The following is a 15,906-nucleotide window of genomic DNA, read 5'->3' as shown; positions in this document are numbered from 1 at the left end:
AACCAGATTTACAGCACCACCAAAATCAACTACTGTAGAAACATGGCGGCGGCAGTCTCTGTTGGAACAGGAGCTGCTCCCTCTGTAGTTATGAAGGGCTCATTTTAAGCTAACAAAACACAACAATTCGTAGTTACAGGTGATTACAGACTAATGAAAATATGGTTTTGTGTACTATATTCCATACTATTCTTTATATATTCTGCTAATAGATCCCTGTAAATCTTACACACTGCATCTATAAAAGCAAAGTGAAGTACTGAAGTACTTGGCAGCGATAGTATGTGGGCATGAATTTAAGTAAGACAGTGATGTCAGTAAACAGAAATTGGCATAAGCTTCACTGTTACAGCACGTTCTGTTGGCAGAGCAATTCAGTGAACATCCACACAGAGGCGCTGTGAGTCTGAAGGTGGGAGCATGCGGCACTTTAGGATCAGTCATGCTGTTTAAAACCATTTATTGTTCGCTAAATGTCAAAAGTGACTGAGCTCACTTGACTGGAGAAACATCTGGGCATGCAGCTCACATACTCACGTAGGCTAACTGAGACCCCTGATGCTGCAGGAGAGTGAACAGAGATTCTGTTAAAAATGGGCTCAGAAGACTTCAATACTGCAGTCACTGCAAAGTCATTACAAAAGGGAATAACAACAGCAATGACATGCAAACTTACGCTCGGATGTTGTTGTTTTTTGCTGAGTCATCAACAGAAAGCATATTGATTTGGAAAATATACGGTTTTCTGCTGCCCCTCAAACAGAAAACCGTATATAAACCATTCCACCCTTTTTTGGATTATCAGTTTTATTTTGTAGAACCTTTTGCATTTAAAAGCCAAACTATGCTTTACTTAATGTTTAATATTATTTATATATAATAAAATTATATATTTATATAATAATGCATTATTTATATATTTTTAAACAATAATATTTAATTTTCTTTACCAAAGAACCCTTGAAGCACAGAAGAACTTTAGTGCTGTTTCATTTTGGTTTTTTTTTCCAAGTTTGCGGCTCCAATAAAATTACTGTGCTTAACCCAGTAATAAATTACTATAGATTACTATATTCCACATATTATATATGTTACTTTATAACATTATATATGTTATATACTATATACCACAAATTAATACAATGAGGCCACAAGTTACTCTATTGAGGCCACAAATTGCTATAAATTATTATATTTTGGCCACAAAAGACTATACATTACTACACTTTGGCCACAAATTAATATACTGAGGCAATAAATTACTACACATTACTATATTTTGACCACAAATTACTATAATTTACTACATGTTGGCCACAAATTAATATACTGAGGCCACAAGTTACTCTATTGAGGCCACAAATTACTATAGATTATTATATTGTTGGCCACAAATTACAATAAGTTACAATATTTTGGCCACAAATGACTATACATTACTACATTTAGTCACAAACCAATATATTAAGGCCACAAATTGCTATTAATTACTATATGTTGGCCACAAATTAATACATTAGGGTCTCAAATGACTAAAAACTACTATATTAAGGCCACAAACTACTATAAATTACTATATTTTGGCCACAAAACTTCTGGCATTCTGGCTGCACCCCTGGAAATAAGTCAATATGTTTCTGATTAGTTGTATTCTGGTTATATAAGCAGCAGTTAGTTAACACTCTAATTAAGTTGAATACTCTACTCATTGCTCCATTTTTTGAAACGTATAAAACACCCCTGAGCCTCAGTTGGTGAGAGCAAACACTGAACCTTAAAAAAGTGTCATTTTCCACTGCATTTCAGCACTTTCTGTTTGATATTCTGCGTCTATGTGTCTATTAATGAAACAGATTTTTATTGAGGGTCTATTTTAGATCCCTGTGGGTTATCACATTCACCACAACCATGAGCCTTGCCAAAATCCCCACAATGCAAAGCGAAATGCAGTTAAGCAGTCTAACTGAAAACCCACCACCAGCAGGAGCAGCAGTTTTCTATACTGTACCTTATTAAGAGCTGAACCCGGATCCTGTCACACAGAAATAACCATTAAATCAGTCAGACGTCATTCTCACACATGAAGAGCCCAATCATCAGATCCCACATGCTGCATGTGACTATGATGAACGACTGAAAGTCTACACTTGTGGTTCTCATAATTTGGCAAAAAATAAAATTTGCATTTACATTTGTGTGATCATTAAGAAACAAGTTGACTTTGAAAATCCTGTGGCAAATAATAAATGCATACAGTACAATCAGCACCATTTCAAACATTGCTCTGATCTTCATGAGCTCTGCTGACCCCATAACTGATGAGCTCCACATTTGATTCACTGTCCATTCAGTCCATTATAGCAGTAGCAGTTTGCCTGCAGTACATGAAGTCAGTCAGTGTTTCAGTGTCCTTCTTTACTGATGAAGACGCCTCATAAATATGGCAGTACTGACTTACTGATGACTTTCTGAAAGTACAGAGCCTCTATTTTTTAATAAGGTGTCGCCACAAATTAATATATTGAGGCCACAACTTACTCTATTGAGGCCACATATTGCTATAAATTACTATATTGAGGCCACAAATTAACATATTCAGACCACAAACTACTATAAGTCACTATATTGAGGCGACAAATTGATATATTCAGACAACAAAATACTGTAAATCACTAAACTGAGGCCACAAATAAATATATTAAGGCCATAAATTACTATAAATTACTACATTGAGGCCACAAATAAATATATTGAGGCCACAAATTAAATTACTACACTGAGTCCACAAATTAATATATTTAGGCCAGAAATGAATGTACACTGTTAGAAATAAAGGTACAGTGCAGGTCATTTTTTTGAGGTACAAACAGTGTAAACGTTCCCTCAAAGGTACAGCAGTGGTTTTAATGTCCGATTGTGAGCCTTAAATACGTTTTTCCAGGTGAAAAGTTTGCATTTGTACCTTTTCATGACCAAATGTTTTAAAACAGAACAGTAAAATAAAAGCCTGGAGGCGAGACGGGGCGTGTGGAGTCAGTACAGCTTAGAACATACCATTTCAGTGGAATATGGTTCCACACATACAGTTATTTTCCCTGACTAAATGTACTGTGATGGACCCTTGAGGGTTCCACCCCAGTGACAACAGGGGAACTGATCCAGTGACAGTATCAGTACCTTTACTGTGTTGAGGCCACAAGCTCTGAGTCACTTGTGTATTCATTTGTGGCGTCAATATAGTAATTTGTGGCCCCACCTTATTAAATAATATTCACCATGCCACATTTTGGGCTCTGTATGAAAGAACTGCAGCCTTGGCTTAATAATGTACATTCAGGCTACCGTCCACTTGATCACTGTATTTTTAATTAAATACTTGTTTTTGGCTTTAATAGCACTGTTAGAACACAGGAAAGCAGGTAGTGGTCTGGGCTGAACTCACCGAGCCTGTGTCTTTCTTTCCTTTGTGTGATGAAGCCACCACAGCCAGATACTGAATGACCTTCTTGGTGTTTTCGGTCTTTCCAGCGCCGGACTCCCCTCTGGAGGAAGGACAGGAGGCGAAACGACATGAGCAGCAAACACTACGATAATATGTCATCATTACAAGCATAAATTTAATCATTATATGCTTTTCGGTGTGTATGCTGGATCAGTTCAGTGCTTCTAGAACAATAAACTACAGGATGGGTCTTAAGAAATTATAGTGAGCCTGTAAACAAAAATAACAACAACATCCACTGTATGCTCACTTCACAGGTACTAATGCAATTACCTTATATATATTTTGTTTTCAGATGTTTTTGAATTTCCATATAATGAAATGGTTCAGATGTAAACAGAGCAGTTCAGAGTGGTTTGGTGTGAAACTTTGTTCTAGAGAAACTTACAGAGTCAGAGTTGTTCACAGTGGTGGTGATAGGAACCAGACGTCCACCTCTAAAAGCTCCCTCACAGAAAGTTCCTACAGGAAATGGTTATGAATTCACTGCCTGATGACTGAGACACTGTTTTATGTTAGTTTTGAGAAGATTTTGGCCTTAATCTCCATTCATGGTGGAGGGATACATAATATGCAGGGCGCTGTGAGACAAAATAGTCCCCGAAGAAAACTCAATATTATACATATGATATTTTCCATCATCAACATTCCATATAAACTCAGAAGACTCGTGTAGGTTCACTGGTGATTCTGAATAGTAACCCCTGGTTCCTATCACCACCACTGTAAAGACGTCTGAACTGTTTCACACAAAACCAGTCTGAATAACTCTGTTTACATCTCAAACACAATTGTAACCATACAGTCCCCATTTAAATGTAAAAATGATTACTTTTATATCTCATATTATATCTTATATATATTATATATAATTTGAAAGGTTTTAAAATATAAAGCATTGAAGAAAAGCACTCAATTAAGCTGCATTGGGCAGCACTCAGCAGCGAAGCATGCACATAGCATGCATAGCATTTAGCAATTTTCATAGCTGTAAGTGTAAGTCTCTCTATAGTGAACCATTTCACACCAAAACCCTCTGACTTTCTTTACATCCCAACCACTCAATGTGACAGAAATGTTGAAAAATTGGTGGAGTTCCCCTTTAAAACAGAGTTCTCACTTCTCACACCAAACTAGGATGACCAGCTGGTTTGCATGATACCCATCACTGGCTTTCTCTGAAAGTCGATGTAAAGTATTATCTATGTAAACAAAGCTAAAACACTGCAGCTCCTTTTAAAGAACAGGTTCATGGTGTGCTTTATGACCTTTATGGTGTTTGACCATTCAAACTAATGACCATCGGAGCACATACATTTGCAAATAAGGCTGATTGGATCTTTATTACAACAAAGCAAGTGAATGTCGTCCTTGTGAGAATGAGCTAATCTCCACGCAGTAGCCCTTATAAGGGTTTTTAATGTGTGTTTTCACTCACGTGCAGAGAATAGACTGGTCCTCACGCTCTGTGGAGAAAACACAAAGACAGAGGCACACATGTGAGCTCAGGGTGGCTGGACGCATGAATGGTCAGGACAAAGAGATTAACCTGAGGATCAGCCTCAGGCCGGAGCATCGGAAAACCTCAACTATTCTAAATTCAGCTCAGGGAAAATGAACTCAAGTTCATGTTGCCAAAAATAGGTTTTAAAAAGGCAAATAGGGAAATGAACCCATGTATGGACATTACAGCGGCTTCTGCCATTAAGCTCTGTAGTAAGGTCATTAAAGGGGAACTCCACCAATTAAAAAGAAATCTGCATAATTCAGTCTTTAAGATGTAAACAGTCATTCAGAGTGGTTTGGTGTGAAATGCTCTGTTCTAGAGTCAGAATTGTTCACAGTGGTGGTGATAGGAACCAGACGTCCACCTTTAAAAGGTCCCTCACAGAAAGTTATTAACATGAAATGGTTATGAATTCACGGCCTGATGACACTGTTTTATGGACCTGGCTTTTTAAAATCTATTCATGGTGGAGGGATACATACAGGGTGTTGTGAGGCAAAATAGTCCCCAAAGAAAACTTATTTTTCAAACTGTGCCACTATTTAGCACAAAGTTTTTACATATAAAAGCTCAGAAGAAATGTGTAGGTTCACTGGTGGTTATGGAGAGTAAAAAGAGGGTATTCTGGGTTCTAGATATGATGACCCCTGGTACACCACCACTGTGAAGATGTCTGAACCATTTCACACCAAACCACTCTGAATCTCTCTGTTTACACCTCACACACGTTTACATGCAGCCTAACAATACGTTAGTAATCTGACTAATAGCTAAATCGGAATAGTCTAGTCTGATTGAAGCCATTCGGAATATAATTTCTATCCGACTGACTGAGGTGGGTAATCCTGTAAATAATCCCATAAATATAAGAATAATATCAGTGTAAACGCCTGAATCCAATTACATTCCAATCGGAACGTGTAAGTATGCTCTGCATGTGCGTCGCGTCACAGTGAAAGTTTATATCGTTCAACATGGCAGAGCAGAACCTGGTCTGCAGAGGAGACGAAGTTTATGCTCTGATCTTTAAAAGACGGCAGTGGGACGAATGTGCAGCTTATGTGTCTCAGAACACGACGTCTTCCTCTCGGCCTTCTTTAATAAGGACATGTGAAGGACGTTTTTCTGAGTCTGACATCTTTTTAAAGCAATTAAAAACACAAGCACTGCTCACTGCTGCTCATCTCACTCTGACTGGACCTCACGTGATGTTCGCTGTCATGGTAACATTTAGTCTAAGCGCTACTCCACGCATGCGCATCATTTTGTATCGGATTACTTATAGTGAGAACGTCAACGAAGATTTTCCTTCAGACTGTGGAATAGAGTGTGCATATAAACACCTCAGTGTGAATCTGTAATCCGATTGTACTCAATTGGAATGGCAAAAATCCTTGCATGTAAAGAAAGCCACTGAATTATGCAGGAATTTCGAAAAATCGGTGAGATTCCCCTTCACGATGACCTGTTAAACTTCACATTTATTACAGTGAGGGTTTGATGAAGAATCAATTCTGCCTATGTTCCATCTCACCTCAAATGTAGTTGATCAGCCAAGATGGGTTTGATGTCCGAAGTTTGCTTCTTGCTAGTTTCAGCATAGGAGCTATGATGCTAATGTAGCTAAGAATTAATACAGGTTGCTCCAGAAATTAGCACTGTGCTAACTGTGTGCCCAAATCACACACATTTGCAACATCCAATAGACGTAATTATGCGGTTTCTGGCACAGTGTGACCCGCTGTATCTATAAAGGTGGGCTAACGTGCATTAGCATAGCTAAAAACAGCAGCAGCAGCCATCTTAAAGAGCCCATAGCCTGCATTTTTCTCATACTTCTACTTTCTATGTATTTTTTAAATCTTCTTCTAATGTTTATTTGGATTTATGTACCAAAAACAAACATAATTCATTTCCACATCACAATTTCCAACCTCTTTTTATCCCTCAGTATTAAACAGGCTGTTATTGTTACTGACTGATATATGCAAATAAGCTCTGTTATGATTGGTTGCCCTGCATTGTGCCTCAAAAAAGCAGCCCAGGCTGAAACAATCTATAATGTGTGAATAGGTGGGGATAGGTGGTTTTAGGGTCACTGTTAATAAAAATAAAAATAGTAGACTCCGAGAATAAAGTCATAATATTTCGAGAATAAAGTCATTCGGTATGATATTTCGAGAATAGATTTTTTTCTCAAAATAGCACACCTTTTTTTCTCAAAACACTATGACTATGTCCACTAATTTTATTTTTATTTACAGTGACCCTAAAATGCTGTAGTAGGATAAACCGTATGCTGAATTGGCGGATATTTGTAAATGTGTCAGTTTTTATGACACCCCAAAAACACTGAATTCAAAATAGGCTTAGTTTCCATTAATGGATTGTACGGTTTTTGGAGTGAATGATATATGATAAAATGTTTTTAATGTTAATGTACTACATTATCCTCTTTTCCCCCCCAAAATCTTCAATATCTGGGCAGATCAACTGCATTTAATGTAAAGGGAAAACTGTATAAATGAGAGACTTTTTACTTTTGGACATTTTTATAGATGCATGTCGGCATCATGCAAACTTGAGACACCCAACATGTTGTAACAAGTTCAAAATGGTTTATTCTGATTATTTTTTCTGCAGCAGTTATTTTCTCCGGGGACTGTGACGCTGTGAAGCTTTCTTGGGCTGTATGGCTGAGTTCAGGGGTCAAGGGCTGATGGCCAAGTCAGCTAGACGTAACTCAGGCACAGTGCGCCTTCAGCAAGGCTGAAGTAAAGCCTACACCAGGGGACGGCAGTACAAGGCTCTTTTACTGTCCTGTTGTGGCTCAACGGCAGAATCAGATTAGTAGGTAAAAATGAAATAATCCTCCTTTACAGTAAAATAAAGCTCTGCTGATCGTTCAACACAGTGTAACAATAAATGGTCTTAAACGCTGGAATTAATGTAGAACTGCTGATTCACCCTTTAACCCTGAAGATCAGCACAGACTGCTGGTCACCATAGCAACACAGACAACAGTCTCGCCTAGCTAGTAGCTAACGAAACAACAAAGAGAGAGATTTAAGATAATTTGGAGATGAATGGACTTATTTTTTGTTTAGAATCACTCCAGCTGCTTCATGACCTGAAGTCAGTTTCTCATTCACAAGCTTCTTGTTTGAATTCTCCCGCACCATTTAAGGTGGATTGAGAAAATTTAATAGAGAATAAAAAGCCAAATGTTGAGAGACATTTTACAGAAACTGTTCTACTTTTGAGGAAAAGTTTCCTGCTGGAGATGTGAGAAAAGCAGCTCTAGCTGAGCTGAAGCTTAAAAGAGAGCAAAGTACATCTGAGATTTAGTTTACATTATATTTTTTATCCTATACTAGGACATCAGCACATACTGAGACACATTTACAGGCAAAATGGTAAAAGTGTTGTGGCTCCCAAAGTGGTTCGATTTTTGTTGAAAGGACAAAATGTTTCTTCTTTACATTTGGGTTGTAACTCCTGGTCTGCAGGTTCAGCAGAAGCTGTGTGTTCTCCTTTTGTAACGGAAACGTTATGTCTTGACTCATTAACCACATTTAGGTTAAGGAAGGGAAATTAGGCTACACAGAACCTTCATATGTGTGCAGAAAGTCAAAACCACAGTGAGGCCACAGGAAGCTGTCATTACCCTGCATCATGTTCCTGTAGGCGTTGTCGGTGACGGCGTAGACGTGGGGCGGAACCTCGTGACGTTTCTTGCCCTTATACATCTCAATGATCTTCTCAGAGTAGATGGGCAGCATTTTGTACGGGTTCACCACCACACAGAAAAGACCCGAGTACGTCTGGAGAAAACAGACAGAAGGTTTTTCATTCTAGTGAATTTACATCTCTTAAATAAAAAGTTCTGTGTTAGAATCCTCACTAAAATCCCTCACTCAGAAATATAGAATGTACACAGTACACAGTAGATACTGTAGATACTGAAAAAATCATGGTACATACAGAATAATTCATAGTAGATACTGAATAATTCATAGTACTTACTGGAAAGAGTCACTTTAAAGAGTCAAACTATCAAATGCTTTGTGATCCTGAATGTAATAAGTGCTTGTAACACACTTATGGCAATATTTTAGTTATTATATGTCTTAATTTAAAATATTAGTTCTGTACCACTCCTGTTCTGCACATATTCATTGCCCCTATTTTAATCTTTTACCTATAAAATATGTAAACAACGAGGTATATGCAAATACACAATGTCTCTGGTAGTTACTGAATCATCAAACTCAGAAGCAGTTAACCAAATTGCAGATTTTGTTGTATAAATAAAATGAAGATGCATAAAGCTGTAGGAGCAGCTCTGCTGCCTCCCTCAGAGTGAATGAACTCACGTATATGAGTCCAGAGAAGTATCTCTCTCTCAGGTTGTGGAGCACTGAGGCCTCATTCAGGCAGGTCAGCGCTGCCATGTCCTCTGCCTTGCTGAACTTGGGCGGGTTCATCTTCTGGATGTCGTCTTTGTTTATTGTTATCTTAGAGCCGTTGTCCAGCTCCACCAGCACCTCGTCCCCTTTCTCCTCTTTAATGCTGGCTGACTGGAATCCATCTTTGTCCGAGGGGATCCACACCATCTTTTTGGCTGTCCAGTCAGCTTGGGCCACTCCGGTGTTTTTGAAGTCGTTGTCAAGGAACAGGAACTTGCTGCCATCGTCATTGTCAGATTTCTTGGACATCTTGACTTCAAAATCTGAAAGCTGCTGTGTAAAAATGTTCAGAAGGACCTGCTGTAAATACACTAACTGGCCACTTTATTAGAAACACCTACCTTGTGCTTCCACTAACTGGCCACTTTATTAGAAACACCTACCTTGGGCTTCCACTAACTGGCCATTTTATTACAAACACATACCTTGTGCTTCCACTATCTGGCCACTTTATTAGGAACACTCACCTTGTACCTCCTCTCACTGGCCACTTTATTAGAAACACTCACCTTGTGCTTCCACTAACTGGCCACTTTATTAGAAACACCCACCTTGGGCTTCCACTAACTGGCCATTTTATTACAAACACATACCTTGTGCTTCCACTAACTTGCCACTTTATTAGGAACACTCACCTTGTACCTCCTCTCACTGGCCACTTTATTAGAAACACTCACCTTGTGCTTCCACTAACTGGTCACTTTATTGAAAACCCCTACATTTCTCCTCCACTCATTACATGTATAGAGACTCTAGTTATGAAAAGTGTATAAGAGTCATATACAATACACCTATTATTGTTTTGTAATAGGCCTATATTATTAACATCTTAACTGCAGTCACATCGGTGTAATGACCATGTATGGGATGTTTAACCCTGACATTATAGACCTTCTGAAAGAGGCTGTAGAGGTCCAAACTGAACCCCTTATAAGGAATGACTGTCAGGACCAGCAGTGAGAATTGCTGCTACTGTGAGATCATTTAATTTGCATCACTAACAGATATACGACATATTTGCTTGAGCAATTAGAGTCGAGCAGGGCTCAGCTAACAGCTGGATCTATTTACGCTCTTAAAAATAAGCTTCATTTGGAGTGACACCAGAGTAGAGCCACTTTTGATTCCTTAAAGAACACTTCTGTTGATGGTTCTTTTAAGAAGTTAGTTGAAAGGTTCTTTAGGGAACCAAATGTTGTTCTTCTGTTGAACTGCTCCAAAAAACTCTTATATTCAAGAGTACAGTAGATTAAAGAGTCAATTACATTTCAGCACTAATGCAATCAGAATATCCATAAACTAATGTAAAAGCATAATGACCAATTTTTGGGAATTTCACTTTGCTTTCTTTTCAAACTTTCTGCATAAATAAGTGTAAAAAGTGATTCAGAGCAGTTTGGTGTGAAATGGTTCAGATGTCTTTACAGTGGTGGTGATAGGAACCAGGGGTTGCCAAGGCTACAAAATATAGAAAATAACACAATACACAAATATAGACATTTTATTTACTATCCAGAACCACCAGCGAACTTACACGACTCTTCTGAGATTATATGGAATGTTGATGATGGAAAATAGTGGAAAATCTGAAATAATACATTTTCTTTGGGGACTATTTTGCCTCACAACACCCTGCATATTATGTATCCCTCCTCCATGAATGGAGTTTAAGGCCAAAATCTTCTCAAAACTATCATAAAACAGTGTCTCAGTCATCAGGCAGTGAATTCATAACCATTTCATGTAGAAACTTTCTGTGAGGGAGCTTTTAAGGTTGGACGTCTGGTTCCTATCACCACCACTGTGAACAGTTCTGACTCTGTATGTTTCTCTAGAACAGAGCTCTTCACACCAAACCACTCTGAATGACTCTGTTAACATCTTAACCTCTTAATTATGCAGAACTTTTGACAAGTCAGTGGACTTCCCCTTTAAGTAACCAAAAGAGCCATCACTATGGTTTATTACATTGTGTGACTTTTGCTTCGCACATAACAAAATCAACTTTTTCTCAATGCAAAAGAAGAAAATAACAACAATAATATCAAAAAATTTACTTGCATGAAATATTATTGTGTCTAATAGTCTAATATTTATTAATTAAAGATACTCACATATGTGGATAATTCCTCTTCCTGGCTGGGTTCTGTGCAGGTTTTCCTAGTGCAGTACTCCACAGATGAACACCTTATACAAACTTTATTCATCTTAGAGGTTCAATTTAGATATAGCCATCACAACTGTGGGCGGGGCTTATCTCATAGTCCCCTCCCACCGCAGAAGACATCACAGTGCACTCTTTCAGTGAGATGCAGATATGAAAATCATCCCTGGGCCTGTTTCATTACTGTAACCATACAGTGAATGAGCTGCCCAGTGCTGTAACTTTCCTCAGTGCTTTTCATCTTAAAACCTTTCAAAGGGCAAGTCCACTGATTGAACCAAAATTCCTGCTTGATTTAGAGGTTGAGGTGTAAACAGAGTGATTCAGAGTGGTTTGGTGTGGAATGGTAGACAGCGGAGAGTCTTTTCTTTACAGTGGTGGTGACAGGAACCATATTTAGCCATCCTATGAAATACATTTTATTTAGGGACTATTTTGCCTCAACCCTCAGCATATGATGTATCCCTCCAACATGAATGCATTTTGAAGCCAAAATCTTCTCAAAACTGTCATAAAACAGCGTCTCAGTCATCAGGCAGTGAATTCATAACCATTTCATGTAAAAACTTTCTGTAAGGGAGCTTTTAGAGGTGGACGTCTGGTTCCTATCACCACCACTGTGAACAGTTCAGACTCTGTAAGTTTCTGAACGACTCTATTTACACCTTACCCTTTTAGTCATGGAGATATTTTTTGAAGTTTCAGTGGAAGGACACGTGGAAAAAGACATTTTGAGCCAAACTATTAGGACAGAGAGTCTATAAGAAAGTGACAAAGCAAATGCTAAAATGCTAAATGCTAAAGATGATGCTAATTCTGTCCTGTAGGTGCTGAAAACTCTCCTTGTGCAGTGTTCTGTCCATAAAAGGATGAAAATCACACTGATATTAGATTTTATTGCTGCTGAGCTGCTTTGACTAAACCAATTGACCCTTTAGTAGAGCTTATTGACAGGCTGTGGCTCTTCAAGGCCTACACTGTCCATGAGAGAATGCTAAAATGAATGCTAAGCAGGGGTGTTGGACATGTAAGTATCCAGAATTCAGTCCAGTTCACTCTGGGGCTGTTTTGGGATATCGTCCCCCAGAATTTTTAACATAAACCTGTGAAATGTGCAGCTGCTACTTTTCATTTAGCATGAGGATCAACACTGAGCACTTTATTAGGTACACCTAACTTGTTCTGTCCATTTATCAGCTCCACTTACTGTATAGCTGCACTTTGTAGTTCTACAGTTACAGACTGTAGTCCATCTGTTTCTCTGATACTTTGTTAGCCCCCTTTTACCCTGTTCTTCAGTGGTCAGGAACACCATGGACCCTCACAGAGCAGGTACTATTTGGGTGGTGGATCATTCTCAGCACTGCAGTAACACTGATGTGGTGGTGGTGTGTTAGTGTATGTTGCGCTGGTGCAAGTGGATCAGACACCGCAGTGCTGCTGGAGTTTTTAAACACCTCAGTGTCACTGCTGGACTGAGAATAGTCCACCAACCAAAAATATCCAGCCAACAGCGTCCTGTGGGCAGTGTCCTGTGACCATTGATGAAGGGTTAGAGGATGACCAGCACAAACTGTGCAGCAGCAGATGAGCTGTCGTCTCTGATTTACATCTACAACATGGACCGACAAGGTAGGAGTGTCTAATAGAGTGGACAGTGAGTGGACACAGTGTTTAAAAACTCCAGCAGCACTGCTGTGTCTGATCCACTCAGACCAGTGCAACACACAGTAACACACCACCACCACATCAGTGTTACTGCAGTGCTAAGAATGATCCACCACCCAAATAGTACCTGCTCTGTGAGGGTCCTGAACATTCATTACGCAAACAACCCTTTAAACATGTTTAATCGTGTCCATGCCTCTTTACAGAACCACTTTCTTTGCTAAATAACCCTTGAAGAACCAAGATTTTTAAGAATGTAAGATAAACAATGATCTTTCCCTGAATTTGTATTTGAGCGGCATAAAGTCATAATAAGTTTATTTTTAGGCACCACCCAGAGTTTTGATTTTGGGCCCCCCAGGACCCCCTGTATTTCACACCTTGCATTTGGGTAATTTTGTGTGCTGATGTAACACACTTTGTTCTGATCACTGACCACATGCTCAGTGAACTTGAGAGAGAAATTTTCTGTCTTTCTTATTCTCTCTCTCTCTCCCTCTCTCGTGTGCCTTGCTCTCTCATGTGCCTCTCTCTCTCTCTCTCTCTCTCTCTGTCCTGCCTCCCTCTCTCTCTCTTTCTGTCAAACCACCCTCTCTCTTTCTCTCGTGCCTCGTTCTCTCACTATCTCTCTCTCACTCTCTCATTGTTTCTCTCTTTCTCTCACTCTCTTACGCGCCTCTTTCTCTCTCACTCTAACCTGAATGGGCCGAAAGGTGTGAGATGTTAGCGTTATGAGTTTCAGGGCTGGTTATAAAATATCCAGGCAGTAGTCCCGGACGTCCAGGCCCGGCGACACCCCTAATGATAGGTACTCCCTGTAAAACACACACAGTGCTGTGTTGCTGTCTCGAAACCGGTTTTAGGCTGAAATGGATTAATGCATTGGCTTAAATGACATTTAAGCCCCAATTAAGTATCATTTTTCCAGTAATGCAATAACAGAAGCAGTGATGCAGATGATTACTGTGCTCAGCCCCTGATCTTCGCTTCATATTTCAGAAGAAATGTTCATTTCCTGTAGGTTTTCTGTCTGTGTTCTAAGTTCCTGGCTGCTTATATGGTGTCCTGAGTCAGAATTTAAAAAGCTCAGTCATGTCTCGCCTTAAAGGGGAATTCCACCAATTTTTCAAACGTTCAGAGTAGTTCGGTGTGAAACGCTCTATTCTAGATAAACTTACAGAGTCAGAATTGTTCACAGTGGTGGTGATAGGAACCAGACATCCACCTCTAAAAGCTCCCTCACAGAAAGTTCCTATATGAAATGGTTGTGAATTAACTGCCTGGTGACTGAGACACTTTTATGATACTTTTGTGAAGATTTTGATCTAAACTGATTCAATCTACACACTAAAATAAGATGGTTCTTCAAATAGATGGTTCTGTTTAGAATCGTGAGTTCTGTATAGAATAATGTGCATGCGGGGTTCTCTACATAGGGAAATCTTTCTTCAAACCATTTACTGGAGAATAGGTTGTATACGGTTCTATATAGCACCTTACAATGTCTAGCTTGTACCAAAAGAACAACCCTTGTGGTGCAATTTTTTTATAAAGGTTGTATATAGAACCATATACAATGGTTCTATATAGAACCCACGGGTCTAAGTAGAGCCATTGCCCTTGAAGAACCAACTTTTTAAAGTGTGTATTTATGGCAGATTGAAACATTCAGGTTGTTTTGAGGAAAAATAGTCCCCAAAGAAAAGATATATGACTATTTTGCCTTCATTATCATTCTGTACAAACAATGGTTCTTCAAGGGTTCTTTAGTAAAGACAGTGGTTCTATATACAACTGTGAACACTTAATGAACCACTTGCAGGCATAAAAGGTTCTCTGCATGGTTAGACTGATGGAGAATGTGTTCTATATGGGTCTATATAGCACCAAAAAGGGTTCTGCTACTGGTACAGTGCTCTTTTTGGTGCTATATAGAACCCCTTTCAAAAAGGTTCTATATAGAACACACTGTCCATCAATCTGAAGAACCATTTCATCATGAAAACAACCCCTTTAAGCATGCAAATGAGTCTTTGGTTGTTCATTGTTCTATATAGAACCATTATCTTTACCAAAGAACCCTTGAAAGACCTTCTTTTTAAAGTGTGGACATTACCAAAAACACTCTTTTAAGTTGTAAGATTACACAGAGCTTGCCTGTAGCCCAACCAGAGGCTACCAAACCAATTCATATATATATATATATATATATATATATATATATATATATATATATATATATATATCTATATACACACACACACACCCACACACACACACACACACACACACACACACACACACACACACACACACACACACACACACATAATTGCAATTGAAATTAGTTGAAAAAAATCGCAATTACATATTTTCCTTAAATCGGTCAGCTCTACAGCAAAGGCACATTAAATATAAAACTATGTTTTTTTATCATATCACGTCATAAATTTCGTTTTAATTCGCAAAAGTTTAGCATGAATGTAAAAAAAAGGAACAAAAACTAGCAAAGTCACGCTGCACGTGTACACTAGTGACGTCAGTTTGTTTTGACCTTAATGCGCCGTTACAGCTGTTAGCGCGCCCCCTGTCGGCG

General features: G+C 38.8%; 1 protein-coding gene across 3 annotated transcripts in view; it reads right to left on the bottom strand.

The window, feature by feature from the left end:
• Window positions 1-11,662, bottom strand: part of myh11b (myosin, heavy chain 11b, smooth muscle) — a 72,361-nt gene extending 60,699 nt beyond the window's left edge. For 2 of the 3 annotated variants that reach the window (XM_017715477.2, XM_037544572.1), the window contains exons 1-6: window positions 11,593-11,662; window positions 9,386-9,751; window positions 8,677-8,833; window positions 4,941-4,968; window positions 3,443-3,542; window positions 2,009-2,032 (exon numbers count right to left, since the gene is read on the bottom strand). In XM_017715477.2, the coding sequence (XP_017570966.2) occupies window positions 2,009-2,032; window positions 3,443-3,542; window positions 4,941-4,968; window positions 8,677-8,833; window positions 9,386-9,727 (651 nt within the window). In that variant the 5' untranslated portion in view covers window positions 9,728-9,751; window positions 11,593-11,662. The remainder of the gene's footprint in view (window positions 1-2,008; window positions 2,033-3,442; window positions 3,543-4,940; window positions 4,969-8,676; window positions 8,834-9,385; window positions 9,752-11,592) is intronic. The other variant, XM_037544571.1, reaches the window with a different exon arrangement.
• Window positions 11,663-15,906: the final 4,244 nt, after the last annotated feature.

Source organism: Pygocentrus nattereri, chromosome 14 (genome assembly GCF_015220715.1).
Source record: "Pygocentrus nattereri isolate fPygNat1 chromosome 14, fPygNat1.pri, whole genome shotgun sequence".
Lineage (NCBI taxonomy): Eukaryota > Metazoa > Chordata > Actinopteri > Characiformes > Serrasalmidae > Pygocentrus > Pygocentrus nattereri.
This window is presented reverse-complemented; position numbering and strand designations above follow the sequence as displayed.